Source organism: Colletotrichum fioriniae (assembly GCF_027942845.1).
Source record: "Colletotrichum fioriniae strain IMI 355084 chromosome Unknown scaffold_5, whole genome shotgun sequence".
Lineage (NCBI taxonomy): Eukaryota > Fungi > Ascomycota > Sordariomycetes > Glomerellales > Glomerellaceae > Colletotrichum > Colletotrichum fioriniae.
The window spans coordinates 1,765,764-1,778,719 of NW_027076841.1; the positions used below are offsets into that span (position 1 = coordinate 1,765,764).

A 12,956-nucleotide genomic window follows, 5' to 3' on the forward strand; every position below is an offset into this window, starting at 1 on the left:
CGGCCACAGTCATCAAAAGGGCAGGTACGAGGATACATCTGCGACTACTTGATTCGAAGTATCCGGCTCGCCCTGCTCTGGCTGAAATGCTCTGGGGCGCATTTTGCTGGTACCTATGCTTCTCCAAAGGGCATAGGTGCTGCCGCTGCCGTCACTCACTCCGCCGGAATTGAAGAGGGTTGATATTCCCTCCGATGATTACCCTCTAATACTGGACTCTCTCGCATTGTACTAGGACCCCAGATGCCATCGAGATTTCCTTGAGCCTACCTACCTACGCAGTAAGCGTAAATGTGTATCGTGTACTGCTGCTTCCCGTGCAATCAAGCCGAGGTGTTTAGACACAATCCTACGTATCCATCATACACACACCTTTGGTATCAAACCAACCATGCCCTTGAGCTGGCTAACCAACCACGAGGCAGGGTGTCTTTGAAAGGAACGGCACGGATGTGAAGCAAACAACCGTTTTGACAGAGGCCCGTCAGAAAGGCTGCCCTATCGTCGATTCTGTGGGCGAGGTAACAAAGACATGCCAGGGCAACGAGTAAGGAGCAGCAAGGCAATTGACAACCAAGAAACCCAAATGAAAAGGTGAGGGAGAGAAAAATTCAAAAAAGCAAAATTGCAATGGCACCGATTCATGAAGGGAAGGGCGACCCTGATGCGTTGCCCCTAGGCTCCTTTGACTGCTTGATGTCTCTTATTAGCATTCGATATCGCTTCCGTCTCCCTCCCATTCCTCGTCTTTGTCTCCGTCCCTACTTTCCGTACTCTGTAGTACTTTTCACGAATTTTTCTCTCGCCTCCCAGCTCCATCCTGGCATAGAAATGTTTCTGCTCAACTTCGGCGCCTCTTGGAGAGCGTAAGGGCCAACGGAGACATGGACAGGTCTAGGTCTGAGGGAGCTTGGTGCTCGAGGCACCGCGGAAGCGTTCCTGAAAGTCCGCAGCAATCAGAAGCTTTGGTCTGGGACCCATCAGAACAAGTCAGCAACGAAGCTTTTCCCGTCTCAGCCGATTCTATCTTTTTCAGTTTCCCGTGCGGTGTGCCGTGGGCAGAAGGGCTCAAGCCATGTGCTCGACGTATCGTCTTGTCCAGTCCTGCCGGGTAACGGATTGCGTTTACGGGTCGCGGTGAGTGGGATCCTAGGCTTCTCCTCCTGCTTCTCCTCCTCTCCTCCCCTCCGCCGAACTGAAAAATCGGATCTCTGGAGACTGGAGACTGGAGACTGGAGAGGGGCGGCGCAGCGGACGGATTCCTTCAGCAGCCAACGCGAGAAATGGACCCGAATCTGCTGCAGGTCCCAGCATAGCGTCGCACAGGGCAAAATGCGGAAGGCCCGGCGGGCGAAGGAAAGGAATATTGCGACTGCCAACTGACACTCTGGGAGACTGCGAGACTGCGACTGTGAAGAGGGGGCAGAAAAAAAGAGGGGAGAAAAACAGATAGGTACCTTCGGTCTCCAGTCTCCAAGTGCCAGGCCAAGCCGGTGCCAGGCACAACGTCAACACCGCTGCACCAGTGACCAGCATGCCCATTGCCCAACCTCGGAGTTTGCAACAGTCGCGACCGGCCCACGGTACGTACCTGTCTACCTTGCTTTCCATTCCGACGACACGGAGTGACCTTCCCGGGCGAATACTTCAGAAGTTCTAGGTACGTTCCTTTGTTGCCGCTAGACATGGACCACTCTGTCGGGGGAGGAGTCCCGTCTTCCAGGATCCTTGGAGGCACAAAAGGAGGCACGAATACACAGGTACAAAGGAAAGTACCTTTTTTACTGCCATTAGTCCTCATGTCTCTTTTCTTCCAGTAGGTTGGGAGCCGGGCTCTGCCTCACTTCTTCCACGGATACATAGTACATAGTAGGTACGCAGTAGAGTTCATTGGGCCGAATAAGTTTAGGAAGTTAGGAGAGACTGCGACCGGCAAACCCCCTGAAACCACGCGGGATGCCTCAGACCGCAATTCTTTCCCGGATGCTTTTCTCCATATTACCACTTTCCCAAGAATCCTGTCACCCACTCACTCTACTCCGTATGTATGTACTATGTACTGCGTAGTCAGTCTGCTCGCTGGGCTATGGGCAAGAGTGGATGTCAAATGCAGCCCAAGTCTCTGGCCCACGACGCCCAAACTCGCCCATCCGCAATCTGGAATTTTTCTGGATGCAACTTTCATCGTCGGCCCCCCTTGCCCTCCCCCGGGTTCCAGGCAAGGCAAAGCCAGGACACACGGCGCAGCTGATCTCCATCCAGGAATCCACCCCTATTGTTTTTTCCTTTGGCGTATTTTTTTTTTCTTGTCTCCCGTGAATACGGAGTACCATCGTCCATTCTGCTGCACCGGCGGCCTGTCACCGACCCCCCGGGAGCCATCACCGCTGATTAGAATCGGGCATCGTGGGACCTCGGGACAGCTTCCTTCCAATGAAGCCCCCATGGTCTTCTTCAGACTTCTTGTCACCATCCCCTGTTCCCAAGCAGAAGAATCCGGCTTCTACGAAATACCTACACTATTCGTACGGATACAAACTTACAAACTCATGGCTGCCATCAACCACCGTCTACAAAGTACACTGCCACTAGGCCCTTTCTTCTCTATCCACAATCACACTCGGTTTCTCGAGTCTTCCATCTTGGCTGATGTCGGCTGCTGTGGACGCAGTTTCCAGGGCCAAGGGTCGCAAGTGCTCTAGTCAGGAACTGGAGGACCGGGACCGCGGCCGGGACCTGCAGTCTGGCGCATCTCTTGCTTCAAAATTTGACATTCTCAATATTTGGGTACCAAAACCCAGGCGGAAGAACCCAGTGATATTCAGCAAATTCCTAATAAGTCGTTTGATTGCCACCATTTCGCTACCATACAATCTGTCTAGCTCGCGGTCAACTATAACTTGAGAAAGAGTCACAGGATAGACAGACAGCAAACAGTCGTGCTGTGGCTTTTGATACCCTGACGGGGACGCATGCCACCGTTCCATACAGGGTACTTTGCAAACAAATCAAGGGCCTTTACGTGGGCTTCGGATCCGGTGCCGAAGCACTATTGAAGTTGACGCATGTCTCTTGAAGCTTTTACCCTATCTTAGTCAACCAGGCACAACTTACACTTCCGCCCTTACCACGATTTACAAACCAAGGTTCATAACGCCCGCCGCGATCGGATGCCTGCTTGCTCGCTTCTAACCGTTGACCGTTGAAGTCGAAATGGCGGTGTTATGTCAGATACCTCAACACAGAAGGTTCTTGTCGGGAGCATACTACCACTGCCACTCTGACAAGACGAGGAACGGCCTCATCGATTTGGAGCGTGGTACCTCGCAGCATTTTACTCATCGAGAGAAAACAGACATAACTTTCAGACAGTGGCATTACAAACTCTTGATTCAGTAGGCAAAAGTTGGTTCCAAGTGTACATCGTTCCGGCCCAGTATTTCTTCTTCTTCTTCTTGTTTCTTTCTGGTACTCTCCCGTCTCCAACTACGGATACGACTGTCGACAAGAAGTCTGTCTTTGCCAACAACGGAATGTCTGCAGGTCAGCAGATCAAGATGAAGCCAACGTTCCTCCCGCCAGCTGCCTTGAGCCTCTCACAGACGGCCATGTGGACGACGTGGCAGGCACACGACTGGCTGCATCTCCCATGTGAACCATACTTGGGCACTGGGTTTAGGGGGACGCTATCTTGGGGGCTTGGGTTCTGGTCCTCTGGATAACCTGAGACATTTCCCAAAGCGAGGAAAAGTTGCACCGGCCCCAGGCTCCCGACAGAACGTCACAATAAACCCACCCGCCCACGATGCCCTGATGGTACCGAGCTATTGGGGGCTTTTGCGACGTTCGATTGGTCGTCGGCCGTTCCCTTTGGATCCCACAATCTGGGGACAGGCAGAAGAAAACGACTGGAAATGCGCGGTGAACGTTACCAGGTCGATTTGACGTTTTCCGCATCTGCCCATAACTCACATCGCATAGTCATCGCCGCCTTTGCAGCGATGGTTGTACAAGAGTGGGATCTGGATTATGTCAAACGCGGCCGTTGCTGTTGCTCTCTTCATCGACGCCAATCCCTTTGCGGTCCTGGCCCATCGACCTTGACCCATCGTATGATAGGTCGCGGCGGCCCCCGCGAGACAGAGTGACAGGCTCCGTTCCCCGCCCAGACCGAGGTGCTCACCGGCCATAATGAGCACCGAAACCCGACGAACGGCTGATCTGGCAGCTGATGCTGTGCGACAGAAGCGCTGAGCAGGTCGTTCCGGCGATGACAGGTCGTTCTTTCGGCTCTTCTCCACGTTGCATCGAAGACGTTGCCTCTAGCCTCCTGCTCTAGCCTCTGCTCATCTTTCACGGGAGGGACGTGAGCACCGCCAAAGGTGTGGCACAGTCAGGCGCAGAGTAGATGATGCTCCGTACCAGAAAATAGGTACGTCAGAATCTCCGCTGCAGTAGCACATATTCCATCCGTCTAAAAAAGGTGTCCGGGAGGATCGGTAGGCCAGGCAGGTCTCACTCTTCCGTGCGATGGTACCGAAGTGGTGAGCACTTTCTTAACCCGTGGGGCTCGAATCATAAGTCGTAGGCTTGGAGCTCAGGAGGGCAAAGCAAATCAGGAAAGCCAAGCTACGGTTATCTAATGAGAAACACGGCTCGCTCTGCTGGCTTTCCCCGTCTAAGCTGTCCTCGCTCTGTCTCTTGCTTTCCATTCCCGCATTACTTGGCAGGCCGAACCAGATGTCTTCCTTGGGCCCCCACCCACATAGAGAAGCGTGAAAAAAAAGAAAGAGACAAAACCACGTCAACGTCTCTCACGTCTTCGAAACCTTCATGTCCGGCGCGTGACGTTAATTCTTCCAATGAACAGAAGAAAGTTCTTTTCCACCTACCGAATCCCTCCAACAGCCCCCTACCCCCCGCGTGTCAGCGCGCCGGCGGAGGGCGTTGATCATCTGCGCAGGAACCCGGAAGTCTATAGGTTGGGACAGTCACGGTTTAGTATGTAATGACGTTCCACACCTCTTTGGGGAGGTTCAGTTTTCGAGAGGTAAGGTAGGTAGGTTCTATTAGGCAGACGAACAAGACCATAGCCCAGCCAGCCCACGCGCAATCCACACCCGATCCCACTGGTAGGGTAGAGATTACACCCGCCATTCTGGGAAAGACAAAGGCGGCGCCTGTCAGATGGGACGGGCCTTGTTCGTCTCGTCGCGATGCGCTGGCGGGAACGCAATCCGCGCGGGTAAGGCAGCCTTGTTCTCTCCCCCTCTCTCTCATGCTTACCACCCGCCCGATGGTATGTGTCTACCCATACGTCCTCGGACGGGAGTTTTTGGCCCGGTCACTTGGTGATGGTGGTGGTGGTGGTGGTATAAGGCGCAGTCGGATTGGGTGAGCGTGGGCGTGGCCTGTTGTAATTTGTTCAGACTCTTTGAAAGAACTGACTGCATGCACAAAGCCACATTGGCCCGCCCCTCCATCCCCTTTTCCTCCTATTAATGACTACGTCTCTCATGTTTTCCTTCCGATTTCCTACGGCGGTGATGTACCTACCGGTACTCTCTGCCCCCTTCCAAATGAGGCGTATCATGATACTCTATACTCGGCTGCGGACCCGAGCGAGGTGGCTAAAGTCCCATTACCCTTCCCTTCCCTTCCCTCCCTGAAATAGGTGCGAGGCTTCCTCTTCCATCGGGCCAATCCGGGCCAATGGAGCGAACTGGTGTTGTAACGTCGAGCACGCATTTGCGGAAAATGGAGCTGCCATTTCGGGCGAACAGCCACACTTTCTGCCTCGCGGAGAGAGTTGATTCGAGAGGCTCATGGCCAACCAAGAGTCCAATCGTTTCGTTCCAGTAATCAAAAGAGTGGTGGTAGTGTGACAGATTCTTGGGTGAATAAGACGCCGTCATGATGACTGCCTGACAAACGATGACTCCTAGACCTTTCGGCGTTGGTTGGTCCGGAATCAACCCTCCCTGCCCTCTTCCTACGGAGGAGACTGCGTGGGTGATCTTGATGGGGGCTGTATGGTGTATTGAGTTACCTCAGTAAGGGAAAAGATGGACTCAGACTTGTAAAGGTTTCAACGTCTTCTAGAATCCAGATGAGGGCTTCGGGATGACACGATGTGCCTCGATGTGGGTAGTGAGCGGTTGTGTAAGTCATGCTGTGATGTGCAAAGGCTTCTGATGTATTTCTGCCCAGCACGGCTATGGTACAAAGCGAGTGGCTGAAAGTTGTATCCAGGTGCAGCTAGTTGAGATCCTGCGTTCGCCGTACCTGTCTACAATTAACGCCTCGATACCTAATAGGAGAAAACACGAAGGTCTTCACTTCGCTTGGAGGGACGCCCGAATGCTTCACGGGCTAGACAACCACTTATGTCTGATGGAAAAAGCACAGCAAATCTTCATTGAATGTGATCCACAGCCTTCTACCGTCATATCGTTTCCGCAACCTGATATCTCTTCTCATTTTGTACGCCCAAACGCCAGGCCATGACTGCCCGTTCTATAAAAGTAAATTCCATCAACAGAGACCGGACATTTCCGTCAAAGGACGGACACATCTAAGCAAAGTGAATGCCCTCTGAGTTGAGAGCGGAAAGTAGCTTCAAGAAATCCGTCTCGTCGCACAACCGCGCTCTCTTCTCCATGAGCTCGGTGCTCTCGAGCGCGCGTTCAATCTTGCTGCGCACCAGCGCCGCGACCTTGGTCTTCTTGCGCTTGCTCTTCGTCTTCTCGGGCGCCTTGGCAGCTGTGGCGTTGAGCTCCTTGAAGAACTCGGGTGTGTCGTCGTCCATGGGCTCGACATCCTCGTCATCGTTTCCGCCGGCGTCCGCGTCGTCCATTTCCATGGCGTCATCCTCGTCATCCTCGACAAGAGAGTCGTCCAGGGGCACGTTGTTCATGGCAGCCCATGTACGGTAGTTCTAATAGCAAATCAGTACTTCTATCCTTCGTAGGTGCACAGCCTCAAAAACTCACCTTCTCAAGCATCTGGAGCACTTCTTTCGTACCAAGCCAGCTGGCTCGCATGGTCCTGTTCTTACGGTTGAAGCACTGGATGGATTGTCAGCTGCGAGATCTCTGGAGTGATTACAACACTACTTACAACGCGGAGGAGGCCGTCGAATTCCTCGAAGGCGATTGTGGGACGCTCGGCTCCCTGCTTAGGCACAATGCGCACAACGCAGGAGTCGACCTGTGGCGGCGGCCTGAAGTTGGCCTTGGAAACCTTCATCTATTGGAGAGCATCAGTAGACCGTTGCCAAAGATGCATTCCCGAGCATCTTTACTCACCACGTTGGAGCATGTCGCCCAAAAGTTGGCGTTCACACTCAATCTTCCGTAGAGCTTGTCGCCGGGCTTAGCCACAAGTCTTTGTCCGAACTCGAGCTGAAACATGAGAATCGCTTGCCGCGGCGGCTTTGGCATCGCGAGCATCTTGAAAACCAAGGGCGAAGAGATCTAACGATAGGTTAGCTACGCCGCAGCTTGCATAAGAAGCAACAGAGAACGTGCCTGGTAAGGTGTGTTTGAAATGAGAACGTCGAAAGGAACCCATTCGACTTTGATCGCATCTCCGAGCATAACATCGAGCTTGCGCTGCTCCGGAGTCCCTTGCACACGCTGTTTTGGTCCCGTCAGCCTCCAAGCATCGTCCTGAGGGCGTTTTGTCCAACCTTTGTCACTTCGGCCGCCATTCGAGGGTCGAACTCGATCGCAATGAGCTTCTTCGCCTTTTCGAGAATCCTCACTGTCAAGTTACCAGTTCCCGGGCCGATTTCAAGAACAGTATCCGTGGGCTTAAGTTCGGCTTTCTGTATAGACACACTTAGTGTTTGGTTCGTTCTGGACGGGGGGAGTCTGGGCGTACGTGAACGATCGCATCCGCCACACCGGGGTTCTTCAAAATATGTTGACCAACATTTGTCTATTATAGGAGTTAGTCAAAGATCCAAGACGTATTCTGAAACGCGACGCACGTTGAACTTGAAGACATTGTTCGTCTTCTGAGAAGGTCGAGAGTACGGGCTTCCCGTGGAAGCGGCCGCATTCCGCTTGCCAGCTTTCGCTTTACCCATGTTGCTTGTGTAGACTGTCGCACTATCGCGCTAAATGGAAGAAACTGGATTTCTGACAAGCCGTCGACCTCTGGCGTACAGTATTTTGGTGGCGCGAAGTTTGGGACCCTGAAATCTTCGCGATGTCGAAGTCTGCGGTGAAGATGGAGGGGCAGCCTTTTGGAAATTTTAGTGGACCCTTGTCCCACTACCACCCGGTGCGACAGGGATTGTGCAGCTCAAAAACTTTAGTACCATTTCAGCCTTGCGCAACCAGTTCCAAGCATAGAGCGAGGCCAAACCTCATTTATTGCCTACAAATCCCCCATCAGGCGCGCCCTCTTGATCTTGCTGCCGCACCGAAGAGCCACCTAACCAATCGCCATCATGTCGGGCAGGCGCGACTTTCTAAGCCAACCGGCTCCCGAAAATTACGTCGCTGGTCTTGGTAGAGGTGCCACCGGCTTCACGACGCGATCAGATCTGGGTCCTGCGCGCGAAGGACCGACTGAAGACCAGATCAAGGAAGCGGTCGCCAAGCGCGCAGCACAACTGGGCTTAGGCACCGACGGCAAGAAGGCTGAGGAGAAAGACGACGACGATGACCGATTTAAAGACCCCGATAACGAAGTCGGCCTGTTCGCAGGTGGTGTGTACGACAAAGATGACGAGGAGGCCGACAGGATATGGCAAGAGGTTGACGAGAAGATGGCGAGGAGGAGGCAGAAGCAACGAGAAGCGCGTGAAAAGGCCGAGCAAGACGAATACGAACGAAAGAACCCCAAAATTCAACAACAATTCGCAGATCTCAAGAGAGCGCTATCGACGGTCACAGACGACGAATGGGCGAACCTCCCTGAAGTTGGAGACTTGACAGGAAAAAATAGGAGAAGCAAGCAGACCTTGCGCCAGCGCTTCTACGCGGTTCCAGACAGCGTTCTGGCTGCTGCGAGGGACTCATCAGAGCTGGGCACCACGGTTGCGGATGACGGAGCAGCGTCAAGCTCTGAACAAGCCGACGGGACGATGACGAACTTTGCCAAAATTGGTGCTGCCAGAGACAAGGTTCTTAAATCTAGACTCGAGCAAGCGTCACAGGACGGAACCGAATCATCAGTCGCTGGCAGCGCGTCGAGTATCGATCCCAAGGGCTATATCACCAGCTTGAACAAGAGCGTCCTCAACGAATCGCAAGCTCAGGTCGGCGACATCAACCGTGTACGCGAGTTGTTAACATCGGTGATCAAAACGAACCCGAATAATGCGCCGGGCTGGATCGCCGCGGCGCGCTTGGAGGAACTGGCGGGCAAGACGGTCGCTGCACGCAACGTAATAGCACGCGGATGTACGCATTGCCCCAAGAGCGAGGATGTGTGGTTGGAGAACATTCGACTTAACGATGGAAAGAACGCGAAGATTATTGCCGCCGAGGCAATCAAGAAGAATGATCGATCTGTACGTCTCTGGGTCGAGGCGATGAGGCTGGAGAATGAGCCTAGGGCGAAGAAGAAGGTAATCAGACTCGCCCTGGATCATATTCCCGAATCAGAGGCATTATGGAAGGAAGCGGTCAACCTCGAAGAAGATCCGGAAGATGCCCGGTTGCTGCTGGCCAAGGCAACAGAGCTTATACCCCTATCCGTTGATCTGTGGTTGGCCTTGGCAAGACTGGAGAGCCCTGAAAACGCCCAAAAGGTGCTCAACAAGGCACGAAAAGCAGTGCCCACGTCTCATGAGATTTGGATTGCAGCTGCTCGGCTGCAGGAGCAGCTTGGTCAGGGCACAAAGGTCAACGTCATGAAGCGTGCCATTGCAGTTCTGGTCAAGGAGTCCGCCATGCCCAAGCGCGAGGAGTGGATTGCCGAGGCAGAGAAGTGCGAGGAGGATGGCGCTGTTATTACGTGCGGAAACATTATTAGAGAAACACTGGGCTATGGTCTCGACGAAGACGACGACCGCAAGGACACCTGGACAGAGGACGCACGAGGCAGTATCAATCGTGGCATGTACGAGACAGCACGCGCCATCTATTCCTATGCGCTGCGTGTTTTCGTCAACAGCAGGACATTATGGATGGCCGCCGCCGACCTGGAAAGGAATCACGGAACAAAGGAGTCGCTCGCCCAGGTCCTGGAGAAGGCTGTCGAGGCATGCCCCAAGAGCGAGGTGCTGTGGATGATGTTGGCCAAAGAGAAGTGGCAAGCCGGCGAGGTCGACAACGCCAGACTGGTGCTCGCCAGGGCTTTCAAGTCCAACCCGGATAACGAGGACATTTGGCTTGCTGCCGTCAAGCTCGAAGCCGAGAACGGAGAGACCGAGCGCGCTCGTAAGCTGCTGGAGGAAGCCCGCGACCAGGCCCCCACGGATCGCGTGTGGATGAAGAGTGTGGTTTTCGAGAGAGTGCTGGGCAACAGCGATGCGGCCCTGGATCTCGTCCAACGGGCGTTGCAATTCTTCCCTGCAACGGCGAAGTTGTGGATGCTCAAGGGACAAATTTACGAAGACCTTGGAAAGGTCGGCCAGGCACGCGAGGCCTACAGCACAGGTGCCAAGGTGGTGTCCAAGTCTATTCCCCTGTGGCTGCTTTACTCTCGACTGGAAGAGAAGGCCGGACTTGTCGTCAAAGCTCGCAGTGTTCTCGACCGAGCCCGACTTGCTATCCCTAAATCGGCTGAGCTGTGGTGCGAATCTGTCCGCATCGAAAGACGCGCAGGCAATCTCAACCAGGCCAAGTCTCTCATGGCTAAGGCACTCCAACAGGTGCCCAAGAGCGGACTCTTGTGGAGTGAACAGATCTGGCACTTGGAGCCACGGACTCAGCGCAAGCCGCGGTCACTAGAAGCTATCAAGAAGGTGGACAACGACCCTATCTTATTTGTAGCTGTAGCCCGAATCTTTTGGGGCGAACGCAAGCTCGAAAAGGCACAAAACTGGTTCGAAAAGGCGCTGGTGCTGGACAGTGACAATGGCGACACTTGGGCTTGGTATTACAAGTTCTTGCTCCAGCACGGAACAGACGTAAGTAGCCGCCTTGTGGGCCATCGATTTGACGCTTGTAAGCTAACTCAATCAAAGGAGAAACGAGCGGATGTCATCAACAAATGCGTCTTGAACGAGCCTCGCCATGGCGAACACTGGCAGGCTATTGCCAAACAGCCAACCAATGCAAGGAAGGGAACCGAGGAAATCTTGAAGTTGGTCGTAGAAGTCTTGGAGAAATGAGTTATGTAATAGCATGTGTATCAAACATCAAATTCGGGTCGGTCGGGAAGGATAGAGGAGAAAAGGTCACTTTCAAAATCACCAAGCAAGCAAGAACAATACCACGAGGAAGCCCCATGAACTTTCTTGGAATTGAACATGAGTCAAAGAATTATGATTGATTCGTATTGCGACTCCTAATCCAGAGCTGAGAAAGCAAACCCGATGCCCATTGTCATGATTGATCCATTACGTAGAAGACAGAAGAAATAATCGCCGGAGTAATTATACGACTTATTTGCCGCCGAACCAGCTGGAGATGCCGCTCTTGGCCTTGGCGGCTTCGGTCTCGACGGTCTTGTCAAAGGCGTCGACCTTCTTCAGAGCTTCGGCCTTTGCGTCCTTTGCGTACGCCTCGACGTTGCTCTTGGTGGCAGAGAACTTCTTGTCGGCCTCAGCGACCTAGTGAGATTGTCAGCGATGATTGATCATTGAAGCTATGCTGGAGGCAGGCCGGGCAGAGGTGAACTTACGGCCTCGTCGACCTTAGCACCAACCTGCGCGCCCCTGTTCTGGGCGTCGGGCGTGCGTCCGGGGAGGTGAGACTTGACCTCAGCGGATGCCTTGTGAACGTCACCTAAATAACGCGGGTCAGCACTCGAGACGATTAAATGGCGGCGATGCGACAGGTGAAACATACTCTCGAACTTCTTCTCCGCAGCGGTAGGGTTTCCGCCAGCGCTGTAGAGGTAGTAGCCGACACCGCCGGCGGCAGTGAGACCGAGGAAAAGGGGAGCCTTCTTGGACATGTTGATTGGGTTTGTGTGTGCAGTGTAGGGTGTAGTAGATCTGATTGACGTGGGACTTTGAAGCTACGATCGGGAGAAGCTTGGAGCTATCGTCGTGATTGTGTGATTTGATTGATTGAATTGGAGAGAGGAGAGAGAGAAAGCAGCCTTCGTCACGAGAAAGAGCAGGATGGCATGATCTATTAGTACCTTACTACCGAATCACTGGCGCCGCAGCTCTTGTCTCATTTCTGGCGCGGTTACAGTCTTTCCCACACGCCTCCTGGCACCAAATCACACCAGTGAGCTGCACTACCGACATGCCGTCGACCTGGGGCAAGCAGGCGAGGAACATTTGGAGCTACGAAAGCTCCGGTTGACGTGAAGGTGTGAGAGATACATGACGTAGAGCGGCATAAATGCGGGGAATAGGAAGTAGCTTCCCCCCAGCCGCTCCTGGCCGAAGAGCTCCACTTGGGGCCGGGACGACGAACTCAGCATGCACAGGCCATCACCTCCAGAGGGGACGGACATGATACCTTGAGATTACGTGAAACCGAACGAGGGATGAAGTATTCGTGACGTACCTCTTCAGACCTGATCCTGGTAAGAGTGCAGCATCCACTGGATCTCCAGCGTCACCTCAGCCTGTCAAAGCTCCGAGAATCAGCTGTCACTTTCAATGTCCATAGTAGTAATGTTTTACTCTTCATTCAGGTCTCCTCACAATTTCCAACGAGCGTAAAGGGTCGTCTCGGCCGGTGATCGTGCCCGTCAAACCGTTGCCTGTGGCCTCAAAGTGCTCCATGTGCTTCAGAGCCAAGTCTGCACGTTAGGTAGCATGACAACACCTGTTTGAGCTGACTCTCTGGCACGCAAAGCTGAGGTGGTGGCTA

The 12,956-nt window shown here is 53.6% G+C and overlaps 3 protein-coding genes across 3 annotated transcripts; 1 reads left to right on the plus strand and 2 right to left on the minus strand.

Moving 5' to 3' along the window:
• Nucleotides 1–6,574: 6,574 nt before the first annotated feature.
• On the minus strand, nucleotides 6,575–8,092 carry DIM1 (Dimethyladenosine transferase; the record flags this gene model as incomplete). Its single annotated transcript, XM_065757318.1, has 8 exons — nucleotides 6,575–6,937; nucleotides 6,993–7,067; nucleotides 7,120–7,248; nucleotides 7,308–7,475; nucleotides 7,530–7,637; nucleotides 7,691–7,828; nucleotides 7,885–7,941; nucleotides 7,994–8,092. 8 exons carry the CDS (start codon nucleotides 8,090–8,092, stop codon nucleotides 6,575–6,577), a joined length of 1,137 nt encoding a protein of 378 aa, XP_065614087.1.
• Nucleotides 8,093–8,458: 366 nt separating this feature from the next.
• Nucleotides 8,459–11,293, plus strand: prp1 (U4/U6 x U5 tri-snRNP complex subunit Prp1; the record flags this gene model as incomplete). Its single annotated transcript, XM_053191323.1, has 2 exons — nucleotides 8,459–11,089; nucleotides 11,147–11,293. The coding sequence occupies 2 exons, from the start codon at nucleotides 8,459–8,461 to the stop codon at nucleotides 11,291–11,293; spliced, it is 2,778 nt and encodes a 925-aa protein (XP_053051306.1).
• A 273-nt stretch (nucleotides 11,294–11,566) lies between these two features.
• On the minus strand, nucleotides 11,567–12,081 carry N0V96_005161 (uncharacterized protein; the record flags this gene model as incomplete). The annotated part of the gene is made up of 3 exons (XM_053191324.1): nucleotides 11,567–11,734; nucleotides 11,806–11,909; nucleotides 11,973–12,081. The coding sequence occupies 3 exons, from the start codon at nucleotides 12,079–12,081 to the stop codon at nucleotides 11,567–11,569; spliced, it is 381 nt and encodes a 126-aa protein (XP_053051307.1).
• Nucleotides 12,082–12,956: the final 875 nt, after the last annotated feature.